This window comes from Bidens hawaiensis, unplaced genomic scaffold (genome assembly GCF_021521415.1).
Source record: "Bidens hawaiensis isolate Kalapana, Puna unplaced genomic scaffold, B.hawaiensis_p1.1 tig00022382_1, whole genome shotgun sequence".
NCBI lineage: Eukaryota > Viridiplantae > Streptophyta > Magnoliopsida > Asterales > Asteraceae > Bidens > Bidens hawaiensis.
Genome location: NW_027493491.1, coordinates 192,580 through 209,375, shown reverse-complemented (window position 1 = coordinate 209,375; position 16,796 = coordinate 192,580). Strand labels below are relative to the sequence as shown.

Here is a 16,796-nt window from a genome sequence, read left to right as displayed (position 1 = left end):
AAGTAGGCGAAATTGGATATCAGTTCTTATAAACGTACGGAAATGGTAAGTTGGTATTTAATTACTAATTTCATACCGTAGTCATACGAACACATTTTATTTTATGTGCTATATCCCTTTAAAAGGCATCATTGTTTAAATTTCAGGTTAATGATTTTTGTGATCCTTTTCGATGCTTCAAACAGTTCTTTTGAACCACTTAAACAACCAATGGCAGGTAGATATTCAGTTTATTAACCAAAAATATATGTTTGCTTTTGGATGGCTGGAATTTGTTCAAGACAATGAATGTGTATTTGGTGATATTATGGTTTTCTGTCCAACTAATGTACATGAATGGAGATTCATACACGTTAGAGATAATCCAATTGTTGAAAACCTCCGTGTTTGTTAATTATCCCACTCTAACATACCTGGTATGTAATTCTCTCTTAAATTTATATGTTTTTATAGCTATTTTTGTCGTTGCATGTCTGTGTACTTTACTTTCATGCACATTAATATAACTTCTAACTGAATGTCTCATTTCAAAATAAGCTATGATCTTGTTTATGTGTGCTGGATTTCATTGTTCCACTAATCATCATCACATACCGTTTTTTTTTTGTTTGGGTTCGGTTATTTCATTTTTTTTTTGGTTTCTGGAAGACCCTTAAATTGATGTAAGCTTTTGCATGTGCCACGGGGTGGAAAGAAGTTCAGTGCAGATTTCCAATTAATGTTTGGAAAGGATGGGCAATGCTTGTCTAGTTGTCTTGTTTGTAATCACACTTCTTCCGGACCGGATGGGCAATCTTACAGGTGCAAAAAACACAAGGTAATTTGAAGTTGGATTGGTTAAGGATGAGGTGGATAATAAATGTTTGTAAATACAGATGGCACAAGCATGTAGGCCAGCAGTGAAAGGGTTGGGAATGTGAGTATCTTATGGAGGTGATGATATTCACCTCTATGGCCATACTTGCATGGTTCCCCATGGTGTATGACTTCCAAACCCGGTTGCTTTTTAACAAGGCTTTAGCTTGGGTCTACAGATCAAACGGAGTCTAGCCGATGGCAATAAAAACAAGTGATTGGTCACTAACAAGTAACAACATGAACCTCAAAATGTGGAGATACTTCAGTTTAGTGATGTCCTTCAAGATGTTTATGATGGTGATGGGATACTAGCACTAAGGGAATGAAGGTCAGAAGGTCAATAATTGATAACTTGAAGAATGAAGAGGTTATTTGTGTTTCCCTTGAATACAATCTTCATTCGGAGGCATTCGTGTCTGGATCATTGATTTAAACATGCACACATGTCGATAAGTGGCTAACCGCTACAAGTTGGAAAGTTAAGCTATGTTTATGTTCACATGATCTTGATTTCCTTTATGTTGGGTGTAATGGAGCCGAGTGTGAGCTTGCCTAAGCTCAAACTCGGTTCATTTATTATTTACTGATTATTGAATTCTTTTGTTATTTACAACTATAAACACACCTACATTTATGTCAGTTAGTTACTTTTGTCGTAATTATATGTACGATGATATTCATTATGTAATACTAAATGAAAATTTTTATGCTTACACATCTAGTAGCTAGGTTTCTTTATGCTTCCGAGCCTAGTTAAACTCGGTATACATAGCTCAACCCTATTATTTAGCTTTAGTTTAGGCTTGAGCTTGGACTCTACCATTTAATCACGGCTTAATTCAAACTTTTAGCAATCCAATCTCGAGTGCCGGCACATTCATTTACACCCCTAACTTGTTGTGTATTTACATGGGCCGATCTAATGGATCAAGTATTAGCTTTTTAATACATACTTCAACTATATATTAGGCCCTAATTGAAATGAATTCATGTTTTTTTAAGTGAAGTAAATTCATGTAATGTGTTATTTGAACATATAGTCCATATTCCATACATAAAAACTTTGCCATTAAATCATTTCAAAATCAGTTAAATATACTTCTGAAAGACTGAAACAATATTAGAAAATGTATAGATTAAAGTTGGTTATAAAATAATTTTGTTGGATGATGACACCGGCCGCAATAGTAGTTAGTGCATGTGAGTATGTGACCGACCATGCCCCATTCATTCTGTCTTGGCATGAGTCTGGATCTATTTATTTTAGAAATAGATAAGCTTGCCATTTATCAACCCACTAGGCACTAGGTAGATATAGTAATTTGTTGGGAGTTCTTTTTAACATACCAAACACATGTGACCAACAAATCAACAAAATCTTGTCTATTTTTCAAGATATGCTTTTTAGTGAAAGGACGCATAACCGTTCATGTTTATGTAGTTATATGTAATATGTAATTCCCCCTAATATTTAAATTCCAAATTGGATTATGTTAGGTTAAACCCAATAAACAAACGGCAATGACGATAAAAGAAATATAGCTTATTGCTTTGAGGTGAATGATTTTTGTTCTTAAAAAGAATTGTTTTAACCACAATCAATGACGCAATTAGAACGAGATTGGTTATATCGTCTTACAAAATTATAGTTATTTGTACTATTTTTCCTTGATATTTGAGCAGATAAACTCTCACATAAATTCATTCCTTGTTTCATGAGTATGCTCCAAATCATTGCAATTTTTGTGTTCTAATTTATAAACTTATCGTACCTTCATCTATCGTGGTGTCACCTTACATGAGATTGCTTATTCTATTTGTGAGACTCCTCATGTTATCGAGACATCTACTTCTACCATACCCACATTCACAATCATTCCCCCCTCCACCATTATCTCCATCGGTCACTATCCCCACCACCAGCTCCTCCTACCTCCCATCATATATGATCTTTTGTTCTCATGATCATACTTTCCAGCCTAAATAGTTTCATATCTTGTTATTTCTTTATGACTCTACTATAAAGCTGTTGGTGAGCCTATTTTCATGATGCTTAGAAATGGTTTGTATTGTGGATGTGATGAGAGCCTTGCACTCTAACATGGTCTGTTTTTGGCGGTTCTCCTTACTCATGTCAATGTTATTGGTTGTGAGTGTATAGAATTAAGTGACGCCTTGATGGATCTGTTAATCGCTGTTAAACATGGCTTGTTATCAAGAGTTTCATCATACACAAGGCATTGATTATTTGATTACACTTTGACGCATATATGATGGTTTAGTTATTCTAATAACTCAAGAAAATGCTATAGAATTAATAGTTTAGGTTATAATAAATCTTTTATCAATCCCTCAACTCATTATGTTTGTGTTTTAATTTACCGTCCAGCAGCACTTCACAATTAAAAAAGAGGCATTATTCAAGTCTTGTTTCGGCTTTGGGTTCAAAGTAAACAAAGAACCACAATTGAAATTGTTATTTATTGTGTCTAATTGAGTAATCTATATTCTTAAAACAATTTGGCGCTTGTGATTTCTGGATTAAAATTTCAAGAGTACCACAGAAATACCTAAATGTTAGAGTGCTCACACGATTCAAAACGGATAATCCATTGCATTTACTACTACAAAACCTACAATACCCCTTTACGCGTTTAAAAGAAAACCTTTGCTGTTTAGTTAAATTTGTATAAAAACATGATATTATGTAACATAAAACATGTTTTACGATTATTCCTAAAAATAGCATATTTAATTCATTTCAATTACAGCGCACTCAATACGTTCCTTAGTCTCTAATTTAACACTACGTTTTATGAGTTTCCAAAAATAGTTTTATTAAAACCCAAGAAATATAAAAAAAACATATATTTTCATGATGGTCTTACTAAATTAACCTCATGTTTAATCAATCAAAAAAATTAAGGTGAGTGGAGAACCCGTGAATACATTCTTTTTTGGACACAACTCCTCACTGGCCCAAATTTGATCATCCACCACTATATGTCTATATCTATATAAATCCTCAATCAAATGAATCGCAAAAGGCCAACTCACCGAGTCGTAATCTCAATGGCTATCATCTCCATCCTCTTCTTCATCTCTCTTCTCATCACCATCCACCCAACCTCCTCTTCAGATCTGATCCAACAAGCTTGTAAAGCCACCAGGTAGGTAATGGTACTATACCAATAGTAATGTTACTTATACTATTACTAATGTTGCTGTTGGTATAATAACAGGTACCAACAACTGTGCGTGTCTTCACTCAACGAATACCCTAACGGAAATGCAATTGAAATTATCCAATCGGCGTTAACCGTCAGCTACAACAACCTTAAAGAAGCTCAATCCATGGCTCAATCAATACTCGAGGCATCGTCGGGCAATCCAAACCGAATCACCGCCGCCAAAAACTGCATCGAGCATCTTAACAATTCGGAGTACCGTCTCAAATCAACGGTGGAGGCGCTGCCACGTGGCGAGATGAAGAACGGCCGTGCTTGGACTAGCGCAGGATTGGCCTACCAGTACGACTGCTGGTCCGCACTCAAATACGTAAACGAGACTAAAGCTATTAACCAAACGATGTCGTTTTTAAACACTTTGATTGGTTCCGCAAGCAACGCGTTGAGTTTGATGAGGGCGTACGACGTGTTTGGTGACGAAATGGCGTTGTGGGGCCCGCCAAAGACGGAGAGAGACGGGTTCTGGGAGGGCGGTGGTGGGCCCGGAGGTGGGGTGTCACAACTGGGGGTTCCAGTTGGGTTAAAAGCTGATGTGACGGTTTGTAAAGACGGTGGGTGTGATTACACGACCGTGCAAGTGGCGTTTAATGCGGCTCCAGATTGGGGTTACACGCGCAGGTTCGTGATTTGGGTAAAGGCTGGGGTTTATGAGGAAACGGTTCGGGTTGGGATTGAGAAGCTGAACGTCGTCGTTTTGGGGGATGGAATGGGTAAAACTGTAATTACGGGGTCTTTGAATGTGGGCCAGCCTGGACTCTCCACGTATAATACAGCCACATTTGGTAAGATTTAAATTTGATTAAAGTTAATATTTTATGTTAATTTAAATTATTATAATCATTTATCATACGGGCTTCGGTTTCTCTTAAGTCGTTAAAAGAAGGCATATTAACCGTAAGTCGGATAAACTGTGGGTTTTGTTCGGTTATGGTTATTTTTTTCTGGAAAATAGTTTGGTTTTCGGTTATGGTTCAGTTTTGCTCACACCTAAATGCCGATTGCAGGTGTGGTTGGAGATGGATTCATGGCAAGTGGTTTAACCATAGCGAACACTGCGGGACCTGACGCGCACCAAGCCGTTGCCTTCCGCTCTGATAGCGACCGGTCTATTATCGAGGAATGTGAATTCTTGGGTAACCAAGACACGCTTTATGCCCACTCACTTAGACAGTTCTACAAATCATGCCGTATAGAAGGCAACGTCGATTTCATATTTGGCAACTCGGCTTCCATCTTTCAAAACTGCAGCATCCTGGTTCGTCCACGTCAGCTCAAACCCGAAAAGGGCGAGAACAATGCAGTGACTGCACACGGCCGGATCGATCCAGCACAGACCACGGGTTTTGTGTTCCAAAATTGTTTAATTAATGGAACCGACGAGTACATGAGGTTGTACAATAGTAAACCGAAAGTTCACAAGAACTTCCTTGGAAGGCCGTGGAAGGAGTTCTCGAGGACGGTGTTCATTGATTGCAATTTGGAGGCGTTGATCGCACCGCAGGGGTGGATGCCATGGAAGGGTGACTTTGCGTTGAAGACGCTTTATTATGGGGAGTTGGGTAATATCGGTAAGGGGTCGGATTTGTCAGGAAGGGTGAGCTGGAGTAGCCAGATTCCGACCGATCATGTTAATGTGTATTCGGGTGAGAACTTCATTCAAGGTGATCAATGGAGGTTTACATCTTAGTTGAACTAGAAATTTTATATTGTTGATTTTATATCTTTTGTAACTTTAATTAGGAATAGTTCTGTTGTGGCGATTGTGAAGAAATTAAGCTTTTAATGAAAACACGAAATCATCGAGTTGAATACAAAATTTTGTTCAAAATATATTTTTGTTAGTTGCAGTTTTACACTATATTATATTTCAATCACACATTATCTAAAAACGATGGCTTTGAATTCAGACGAGCCGAGCTGCAACAACCACAAGAACATAAAGATAAATCAAACTTGTGTTGAAATTAAATTAATTCATGTTCAAATTTATTGTTGAATGAAGTGGAAAGTATTGTGGTGAAAGCAAGGGGAAATTATAAAGAAAAGATTGGGTTGGAATTATGTTTTATTTTTTAAAGGGCCAGGAACCAAACCAAAACGTAGGCTAAAATTGAAAAGAAGACTGGGCTTGCAAACTTGGGCCACATAAGAGAATTTAGTAAGAGGATACGACAGTAGAGGGGCACAAAAAACCTGAACCCGGAGCCGGACCTGAAAAAAATACCTGGAATTGGTATTTGTTATACCCGGGTTTTTAATACCCAAATCTGTACCCGGCCTGAAGAAACACTAGATCGAACTAGATAGTCCGGATCTAAGTTTTCCCTAAGAGTGAGTCCACTGAGTACGATGAGGTCAGGTTCCTGCAAGATGCATGCAACATAGAACACCGTGAGTCTCGTCACGGGAAGGACACGATGGGGGGTCTTCCCGTAACCACCCTCCGGCGTGAGAATAAGTACTGTACTGATCGTAAATAAGTACGAATACAAGTAATTGCTTAGAGTGTGTGGGAGCAAATGAATACCTCAAGGTGATGACTCGAGTATTTATAGCCGAAGGTGGAGGAAAGGTGACTAGTGGAGTTGTCACTATCAAGATATTCCTTTTCTACCTGAATGGACACGTGTTGAGCGCTTATAGGATGTGACAGCCTGGCCACGTTTGGAGACGGTTATCAGGTGTCCAGGTGTCATCTTTCCATTGGTCGATGTCGCTATCAAGGAATATTGAGGAAATCTTCTAGAAGTAGTTTGTTACAACTGCTCTTCCATATCACGTGAGGACCTTGCGCGCGATGGGTCCTTTTTGTGGCTCGCGGGTCCCTTCTGCGGATGCTCAATGGTAATTCGCGAGTTGTGTTGGAAACCCATGAGGCGTGTTTCCTGATCGCGGGTAGTTTTACTACCCTACATCTATAAGTCCCCCCCAATCCATTGTTTCTTCCGAGAATGAAGTCGCGGGTGGAATTATGGACTTACTGCTCTTCCCTTGGTGTGGATTGAGTTTGTTGTTTCGTGGATTTTTTCCATTACTTTTGGACTAGGGTTACTGTTTCGTCGTCTGAGATGTGACGGCTTCAGTCTGAGTCTTGTTAGGGGTGACTTTCGAGATGTTTGCACGTATTTTAGGCGGCTGATTCAAAATCATTTTGTGTTTTGTCAGCTCCCGCTTACCGTGTCATCTTTTGATTGGATGATGACATAAAGGTGAGCTGTATCCCTCTACATCGCATTAATTGCGATGTGTATAAAAAGAGGGTGAGCGTTTCATTATCGGTTTACTTGCAAAATTTTTTCGAAAACTCTCCATCTTCTTCTCCTTCTGTGATTTCTCCATTACATCATAGCTCGTTGTCTGCCGTTTACTGTTGCACTCATGGCTGGTGGGAAGAAGGAAGGTCCTCCATCTACCGTCGAGCACATCCAGATAAACTGGAGAGAAGGTGATTTCCAGGATATCACCCATTTTATGGGTTGGCCCCAGAGTGGAAGCCCGAGCTCCCAGCACCAGGCTCGACGGCCGATAAACCTCCGGCCGAGAAGATTGCTTTATATAGGGAGTTTTTCACCACTAGCAACTTCCGATTGCCGATTACCAAGTTTTTGAGCAGTTTCCTTACTGCAATTGGGATTCACATATCCCAGATGCACCCTTTTGGGCTCATGAGACTGTGTCACTTTGAGTTTTGTTGCCGGGCATTGGGAGTGGATCCTTTTGTGGATCGCTTCCTTGCCATTTACAAACTCCAGTTCTGCAGGAGCTGGTTCAGTTGTGCCGTTCTAAAGAAGGAAATAGGGACTGAGCTTCTACGTAGCGCTCATGAGTGGAAGACGAAGTTTTTCTGGATCAATGCGGATGTCATTCCGGACGTTATGGTCCGCCACCCTTTGACCCGGAAGTTTTTAAACTTTCCTGTTGCTGATACTGAAGATCAGCAATGGTACACCACTCTTATGCAGACTCCCACTCTGATGGGTCTTATCCCAGAGTCTGCGTTGGTGTTGGTGGGGATGAGCCGTTTATGTCCGTATCCTGATGAGATCCCGTACTTCTCTAGAGATGATGGAAGTAAGTTGTCTATTATTTTTCATTCATTTTATTAACTTGCTTTTATTTCAGAGGAAAGCACAACTTTTGAAGTTCTCATCCCCACAATTGCTGGGAACATGTGTTGGCACCCGCTTGAGATTAGGCAGTTGCCTATTCTTGATCCGACGAAGGAAAACTTCAGTTTTCCTATCCGCGGGCGACGTGAACCCGGAGTCAACGAGTCTGCTGTGGGCCAAGGTGTGTATATCCTGAACCCTTGTCCCCTTACCGTTATGCATTCAGATGGGACGATCATCCTTTCCTCTGGCGAGGATTCTTCTAGTGAGGACTCGTCTAGAAGGATCATCGTCCCTTGAGAATTCAGTTGGTTATTATGCGGGGGTTCTGCGTGCTATTGCAGATCTCACCCGCCGCCGCAAGAGGAAGGCGGATGTTGCTGGCATATCTGGCCATGGTGGAAGCTCTGACGCCGATGATCCCGCTGGTGGGGAGGCACCGAAGAACGCCAATGATCCCACTAGCGGGGAGGCATCCCAAACTGCCAATGATCCAGTTGGAGGGGAGGCATCCAAGACTGCCAATGATCCCGCTGGTGGGGAGGCATCAAAGTTTGCTGAAAGGGCGCCTGCTCCAAAGAAGCTAAAAGGGGCCCGCCTTCGTGATCGAGTCAGGGAGAACACTACTGAAGAGCCTGTAGGTATATGACCTTTAGTTTATTAACTTCTGTTTTGCTGCTATTGCTAATTTCTGTCTAAACAAATTTTTAATCAGTGACGTTCACTGCTCCTCCTCCTCCGTCACCACCTCGGTTTGAGCCACAAGCCGAGGTTACTGAAGATGCAAGTGCCCAACCCCAAGGGGTGGTGGTAGAAATGGAGGACGCGCCTCCCAAAAGTACTGCTGAGGGTCCTTCCATTTCTGCTGGCGGGAAGGTAGAAGGTTCTGCTCAACCTTCATCTTCAAGACTTTAATAGGAGAGCTCTTCTACCTTCGGCCCCTCATGGAACCTTGGCAATGACACGCTGTTTTTCGATCCGCGTGCATGTCAAGAGTTCTTTGAGCACTGCCTCCCCCCCCCGGCTGAGCGTGATATCCATTCTCATACCCAGGAAAGCTTAGCAAAAACCCTTAGCTTTCACTTAGCTAATGCTTTGTCTATTGGGCGTGAGATGTTCGAGAGATGGGTCACTAGGGAGAGGGGCTTAGCTCACGCCGCCCGTAGGCTGAAAGTGTAACACCCCGACCGATGGCGGATTATACATCGGGGCGCCACGTATTGTTTCATTACTCGTGACACTATTTGGGTGTCAATATTTAATAAATACATTTTCATTGCGCACGCGCAGAACACAAATCGTAAAGTAACATAAATCATATCATAACTTAAAATATTCAAACAACATAATTTGTCTTGTTACATTTTAATCTAGGTCCAAAGAAAAAGAAAACATCCTACGTGTCCTTGAGATTCCCAAAAGCAGCTACAGCAAACCTGAACATGTGTTAAAATAAAACGTCAACACTTGCGTGTCGGTGAGAAATCAAGTTTAATAGATATAAATAGACAATAACAAACACTGCGCGCAACATGTGCTTAACTGGGGTTTAACATAGGGTGTAATCAGATTGTGATCAAGCCTAAATAGATCATAGCTCATAGTTCAATCCGTGCTCCCAATCGAGCACAAAAACAATAATCATACGTGCATGTGTAAACAAAACAAGAAAACCGTAAACGATAGGTCTCCCGTGTTCATCTAATGGATCCATGAAAACTTCGGAATAGGCCGAACAAAGCGGTTAATGATTCGCACATACAAATAAACAGCCAAGTAAACGTCCATAACACATGGGGTTTTGCGCACATAAATTTCATAAACAAGTTTAAGACTCAAGTTGTACGAACACATGAACATCCCAAAACGTTAAAAATAAAAGGGGATTATGTACGAGATTACTCACTTGTAAACGGTGCGTCGAAAGATAATGCAAGAATCCAATTTTTAAACAAGCACAAGTTAACCTATAAATAAGAGGTTATTGGTTTAACGATTGTTTTTATGACTTGAATATATGCAGTAAGTATCGATTTTTGTTAGTTAAACAAATTAAAACAAAATATATATATTTATATTTACCGAGATTCTGGGCAGAACAGAAGAGAAGACGGAGGCAAAGAGAGGAGTTGGAGGCGTCGCTGAGGATCTCCGGCAGAGAGCAAGGGAGAGAGATTTGGGGAGTGTTTAAGTGTAGTGTGTGTAGTGTTAATAAACAAGAAATTAGCTTAATTTATAGGAAAACCCAAGGGAACACAATCCCTTGAAAAGGGGAAAAGATCTTATCAAATCAAGCAAAAGATATTAAAAAGCACAAGAAAACAAAAGCAAAAGATATCAAAAGATATGCCGGCAGCTGCAGGGGATGGGGAAAAGCTGACAGGTTACAGATCAAAGCATGGGAGGTGTCAGATAAAGCACTGTTCAAGACATGCAAAAGAAGATTTCAAAAGATTATGTCAGTCACTTTTTCTGTCAACCAATAGGATTGGTGCGCATGCTGCGCCGATAGTGGCTTTTCGGACAGATGTCGGAACTGACCTACAGTGCTCATACAAAAGATAAGATATTTCAAAAGCATACAGGCTGACATAAACTGAAGAAAAGACTTAAGGTCTAGCGCGAGAAGACTTGAGCGCGCGCGAGGGCGAAGGCAGACAGAGAACAATCCTTAGCGCGCCGCGGGAAGAACTACAATCCTTAGCGCGTCGCGGGAAGAACTACAATTCTTAGCGCGCAGCGGGAAGAACTATAATCCTTAGCGCGCCGCGGGAAGAACTACAATCCTTAGCGCGCCGCGGGAAGAACTATAATCCTTCGCGCGCCGCGGGAAGAACTACCATTCTTAGCGCGCTGCGGGAACAGTTCGCCTCGCGTATCGCAGGAACAGTTGGTCTTCGCGCAGGCTTCCTTGTAAGGAGTCTGGCGCGTGGAGCTGCGCAGACATCCTTAGGCGGGAAGAACCAAAGGACAAGCAAAGAGTTAAGAGAAAAAGGGGGTTCAAGGCTTAAGGGTTAAGCAGAGGGGCGGGACGGCGACAAGAGAGAAAAAGGCGGGACGGCGACAAGAGAGAAAAGGGCGGGACGGCGGAAAGGAATTATTATTATTAGTAATATATATATATTATGATAAACTTAAAAAGATTATAATCAAATTTTAAATCATAAAAAGAATCGGATTCGAAAATGGGTACCTGGGTCGGGTCGGATTGGGCAGTTGTCACAGTCTCCCCTACTTTAAGAAATTTCGTCCCGAAATTTATCTCGAAGTAGGATGCGCAGAGAAAAGGTACGGGTACTTGATCTTCATCTGATCTTCCCTTTCCCAAGTGAACTCGGCTCCGCGCTTGGACTGCCAACGAACTTTGACAATAGGGATGCGACTGCGCTTGGTTTGCTTCACCTCGCGATCCATAATCTCAACAGGCTTCTCAACGAAATGCATAGACTCATCAACTTGAACTTCATCAAGTGGTATGTGGAGGTTCTCGTCAGCTAAACATTTCTTGAGATTGGATACATGGAAAGTTGGATGCACATTGCCGAGCGCGGGCGGCAGGTCCAGTTTGTAGGCAACTTTTCCCACCCTCGCAAGAATCTTGAACGGACCAACATAACGAGGTGCAAGCTTACCTTTCTTCCCAAAGCGGACAACACCCTTCCAGGGCGACACTTTGAGGAGAACAAGATCACCAACTAGAAATTCGAGAGGCTTCCGCCTGCGATCTGCGTAACTCTTCTGTCGGCTTCTGGCAGTCAGCAGATGATCACGGATCTTGGCGATTTTATCGGTTGTCTATTGAACTAGTTCGGGTCCTGTGATTTGAACTTCACCCACTTCGTTCCAACAAATCGGTGAGTGGCACTTTCGACCGTAAAGTGCTTCAAATGGGGCCATACCGATGCTGGAATGATAGCTGTTATTATAAGAGAACTCGATCAGTGGTAGGTGTGAATCCCAATTACCTCCAAAATCAAGAACACAAGATCGAAGCATATCCTCAAGGGTTTGGATGGTTCGCTCAGACTGTCCGTCAGTCTGAGGATGATATGCAGTACTTAAGTCCAAACGAGTTCCTAACGCAGATTGGAGGGATTTCCAAAAGCGAGATATAAAACGGCCATCGCGATCGGATATGATGCTCAAGGGAGTACCATGACGGCAGACAATTTCTTTGACTTATAGATGCGCAAGTTGTTCAACACGGTAGGTTTCACGAATGGGCAGAAAGTGGGCAGACTTGGTCAATCGATCCACTATTACCCAAATGCTATCATGTTTGCTTGCGGTCAAGGGTAACTTGGTGATAAAGTCCATTGCTATACTTTCCCATTTCCATGCAGGAATTTCAGGTTGTTCGAGCAAACCAGATGGGCGTTGATGTTCAGCTTTTACCTTAGAACAAGTTAGGCATTTAGATACGAACACAGCAATATCCTTTTTCATACCGGGCCACCAAAAGGTAAGGCGCAAATCCTTGTACATTTTGTCAGCGCCAGGATGAATGGAATACCGAGTTTTGTGCGCTTCACTCAGTATGACAGTGCGAAGAATCTCATCATTGGGGATCCAGATGCGATTGAGATAACAGAGAATTCCATTCAGGTTAGGGACTAGATGCGCTTCTGCACCACACGCTAACTCGGCGCGTAGGTTGCCTTTGCTGATCGATGCGCGCTGCGCGTCGCGAATGCGCGATTCAAGATCGTTTTGGATCGGCGCGAAATGAAGCTGCGTGCGCGGCAAGATACAGTTGAGTTGACTGGGTTTGCGGCTGAGCGCATCGGCTACCACATTAGCCTTTCCCGGGTGATATCGGATCTCACAATCGTAATCGCTGATGAGTTCGTTCCACCGGCGTTGTCTCATGTTAAGTTCCTTTTGATCAAAAATGTGCTGAAGGCTTTTATGGTCTGTGTAAATGATGCACTTAGTCCCATAGAGGTAGTGTCTCCAGATTTTTAAGGCAAATACAACTGCACCAAGTTCGAGGTCGTGAGTCGTATAATTCTTTTCATGAATTTTGAGTTGCCTAGACGCGTAAGCGATAACCTTGCCTCGTTGCATAAGTACACAACCGAGACCTTGGTTGGAGGCATCACAATAAACGACAAAGTCGTCAGTACCCTCAGGTAACGCTAGAACAGGAGCTTCGCACAACTTTTGCTTGAGCGTTTGAAAAGCTTCTTCTTGCTTCGAGCCCCAGATATACGGTTTGCCTTTGTGCGTTAAAGCTGTTAAAGGCAAGGCGATTTTTGAGAAGTTCGAAATGAATCGCCGGTAGTAACCAGCTAAGCCCAAAAAGGAACGGATTTCGGTAGGAGTGGTCGGTGCAATCCAGTTCTTGATTGCTTCAATTTTGGATGGGTCGACATGAATACCCATCTTGTTTACAACATGACCAAGAAACTGTACTTCGTCAGACCAAAACTCACACTTGGAGAGTTTGGCATAGAGTTGTTCGGTTCGAAGCTTTTGTAATACCAACAGAAGATGTTGTTCATGCTCGGCCTTGGTTTTGGAATAAACCAGAACGTCATCGATAAACACAATCACAAATTGGTCCAAGAAAGGCCTACACACCCGGTTCATTAGATCCATGAAGACAGCGGGTGCGTTGGTTAAACCGAAGGGCATGACCAAGAATTCAAAATGACCGTAGCGGGTTCGAAAGGCAGTCTTGGGAATATCTTCTTCGCGGATACGCAACTGGTGATAGCCAGAACGGAGATCGATTTTGGAGAAACAAGAGGCACCTTGGAGTTGGTCAAAGAGGTCGTCAATACGCGGTAAGGGGTACCGGTTCTTAATGGTGAGCTTGTTCAGCTCGCGGTAATCGATACACATGCGAAACGAACCGTCTTTCTTTTTAACGAACAAAACCGGAGCACCCCACGGCGAAGAGCTAGGGCGAATAAATCCTTTATCGGTCAACTCTTGAAGTTGACTTGCTAATTCTTGCATTTCAGCGGGTGCAAGTCGATAAGGAGATTTGGCTACGGGGGATGCACCAGGGACAAGATCAACACGAAACTCGACTTCCCGAGCGGGAGGTAAACCAGAAAGATCATCGGGGAAGACTTCAGGAAAGTCACGCACGATGGGAATTTCAGAAAGTTTCTTCTTTCCTTCATCGGGTTTGACCACATGAGCTAAGAACGCGACACATTTCTTTTGTAAAAGTCTTCGGGCTTCAGTGCATGACATAAGTTTAAGACCGTTAGATGGTTTCTCGCCGTAGATATGAAGATCTTGACCATTTTCCCGAGGAATGCGAATCAACTTCTTGGCGCAGATTACTTCGGCGCGATTTTGCGAGAGCCAGTCCATTCCAATAATAACATCAAAACTTCCAAGAGGCATGGGAATGAGGTCGATTAGAAAATCGTGTTCATTAAGGTTAAGCGTGCAATCTTTGATCACGGAGTTTATTAAAATAGTTTCACCATTAGCCAATTCAACTGAAAAGTTTTCGTTTAAGTTTACTCGCGGTCGCGCAAGTTTTTGTTCAAATGCGCGAGAAATAAAACTTCTATCGGCGCCAGTATCAAAAAGTATAGATGCATATTGTCCGTTAAGTAAAAATGTACCATTAACCACGTCATTATTCGCTTGCGCTTGGTGCGCGGTTATATTAAAAGCTCGTCCGCAGCGTCACTTGGTTTGAAATTTGGTTAACCGGATTAGCTTGCGTAATTTGTACTTGCAGTCTTGGGCACGCGTTCCGGAAATGACTGGGGTCACCGCAGTTATAGCACGACCTGGGTCGTGGATTAGGGTATGTTGGTTGTGGGTTTAGCGGGTAAGTTGGTGGTGTTTGCGCGATTGGGTTGGCGGGAAGGACTCTACAGTTCTCAGCAGTGTGACCAGTACGGCCACATCGGTTACATTGTCGACACGGGACTTGAGTTGGATGGTGAAGTCTACAGGTTGGGCAAAAGGGTTGGTTTCCTGTGTAAGGTTTCTTAGTTGACGGGGCAGGGAGTGCGGGATTGGTTAAGGCATAGTTATGGACTACAGGGGGTGTTGGGTAGGTTGACAGTGGGTTAGGAGCGTATACTGGAGGTTGGTAGGCGGGTTGCTGGACAATGAGCGGGTTGGTAAGCGCGTAGGCTTGATGATTGAGTTTGCGCCTGCGTTTGAGGTTGTTACGGTTTGAGGGTTCTGGCTTGGTTTCTGTTGGTTCTGGGACAGTCTTGGTGAGTTTGGTCTTCTCGGCTCCCCGCAGGAACAGGGTTCCTGCCCTGACATGGTTGTCGCTGAGCACAGCGGCCAACTCGATGGCGTCAGAGAGGGTTACTGGGTTCCTGGCCCATACAGAATCTTGAATTTCCATGGGGAGATCCCCAAGAAACTTCTCGATGGCTCGGCGGGAAGGGGTAACTAGGTGCGGGACAAGCAAACTTAGTTCGTGGAAGCGCGTAGCGTACTCGCGCGCTTCGCCACTGTACTGCTTCAAGTTCCAAAATTCCTCCTCAAGGCGCTTTATTTCGTTGGGAGGACAGAATTCTCTAGTCAAAAGTTCCTTGAATTCCTCCCAGAGCATGCTAGAAGCAGCCTCTGCGCCACGCGCATGAGCTACTCCGTTCCACCATGTAAGCGCCCTTGATTCTAAGACACTTGAGGCGTATAAGGTTCGTCGGTCTGGAGGGCATTGGGTATGGAGGAAGGTGTTCTCAATTTTCTCGAGCCATTGGAGCATTACGGTGGCTCCTTCAAGCCCTGTGAATTTTGGAGGGTTACCCGCATTAAAGGATTTAATATTGTATCCGGAGGGGTTGGTATTATTTTGGTTTAAGGCTTGGGCTATTGCGGCGGCCATTTCTTGGGAACGTTGCTGCCTACGTCTGCGCGCGGCTTCTCTCCTCTGATGACGGCGAGCTGATATCGGAGGCATTCTATAAAAGTTTTAGTTTTTGTTAATATCTTGGTATGGGAAATCGTTTTAGCGCAAAGTATATCGTCGTAAAGCTTGTTTCGCGGAGTTAAATGCTATCAAATTTTGAAATAAAATATGAATTTAAATGCAAACTTAATATAGGTAATGAATTCGAATTGAAAATTGACAATTCATGCATCACCATGACTTTTCAAATCTTCAATTTAAAATATACGAGTAAATGAGTATTGGAGATTGACAATTCATGTATCACCATGACTTTTCAAATCTTCAATTTTAGAACATAAAGTTAATGGGGATTGAAAATTAACTATTCATGTATCACCATGACTTTTCGGATTTTCAATGTTAAGTCCCAACAACAAACGAATATGCAAGTAAAGAAACGAATTGAAATTTAACAATAAAAAAAAATCGAAAGATCGCGGATAAAACATGAAATCATGTGCTGCGTATGCGCAAGCATATTTTATAAATATCGAGTAATTAACAATTAGCGCGCAAACATGAGATATTTCTCATGCGCGAAAAGGGACTCCTAGGTATTCTAGGTCGTTACGTCTAACCACCTATCCTAAAGTCACGGAGCTCTTATACCAATCTGTAACACCCCGACCGATGGCGGATTATACATCGGGGCGCCACGTATTGTTTCATTACTCGTGACACTATTTGGGTGTC

General features: G+C 42.6%; 1 protein-coding gene across 1 annotated transcript; it reads left to right on the top strand.

Annotated features, from left to right (window-relative positions):
- The first annotated feature begins 3,891 nt into the window (after positions 1 to 3,891).
- LOC143565498 (putative pectinesterase/pectinesterase inhibitor 51) lies at positions 3,892 to 5,842 on the top strand. The gene is made up of 3 exons (XM_077052456.1): positions 3,892 to 4,028; positions 4,101 to 4,888; positions 5,111 to 5,842. Exons 1-3 carry the CDS (start codon positions 3,892 to 3,894, stop codon positions 5,791 to 5,793), a joined length of 1,608 nt encoding a protein of 535 aa, XP_076908571.1. The 3' UTR covers positions 5,794 to 5,842.
- Positions 5,843 to 16,796: the final 10,954 nt, after the last annotated feature.

What these genes read in the sequence shown, in the direction of transcription:
- LOC143565498 (XM_077052456.1), top strand. Translation starts at nt 3,892, where the DNA reads ATGAATCGCAAAAGGCCAACTCACCGAGTCGTAATCTCAATGGCTATC. An exon ending in CAAGCTTGTAAAGCCACCAG is followed by an intron (nt 4,029 to 4,100) that starts GTAGGTAATGGT and finishes GTATAATAACAG; the next exon opens with GTACCAACAACTGTGCGTGT. An exon ending in GTATAATACAGCCACATTTG is followed by an intron (nt 4,889 to 5,110) that starts GTAAGATTTAAA and finishes TGCCGATTGCAG; the next exon opens with GTGTGGTTGGAGATGGATTC.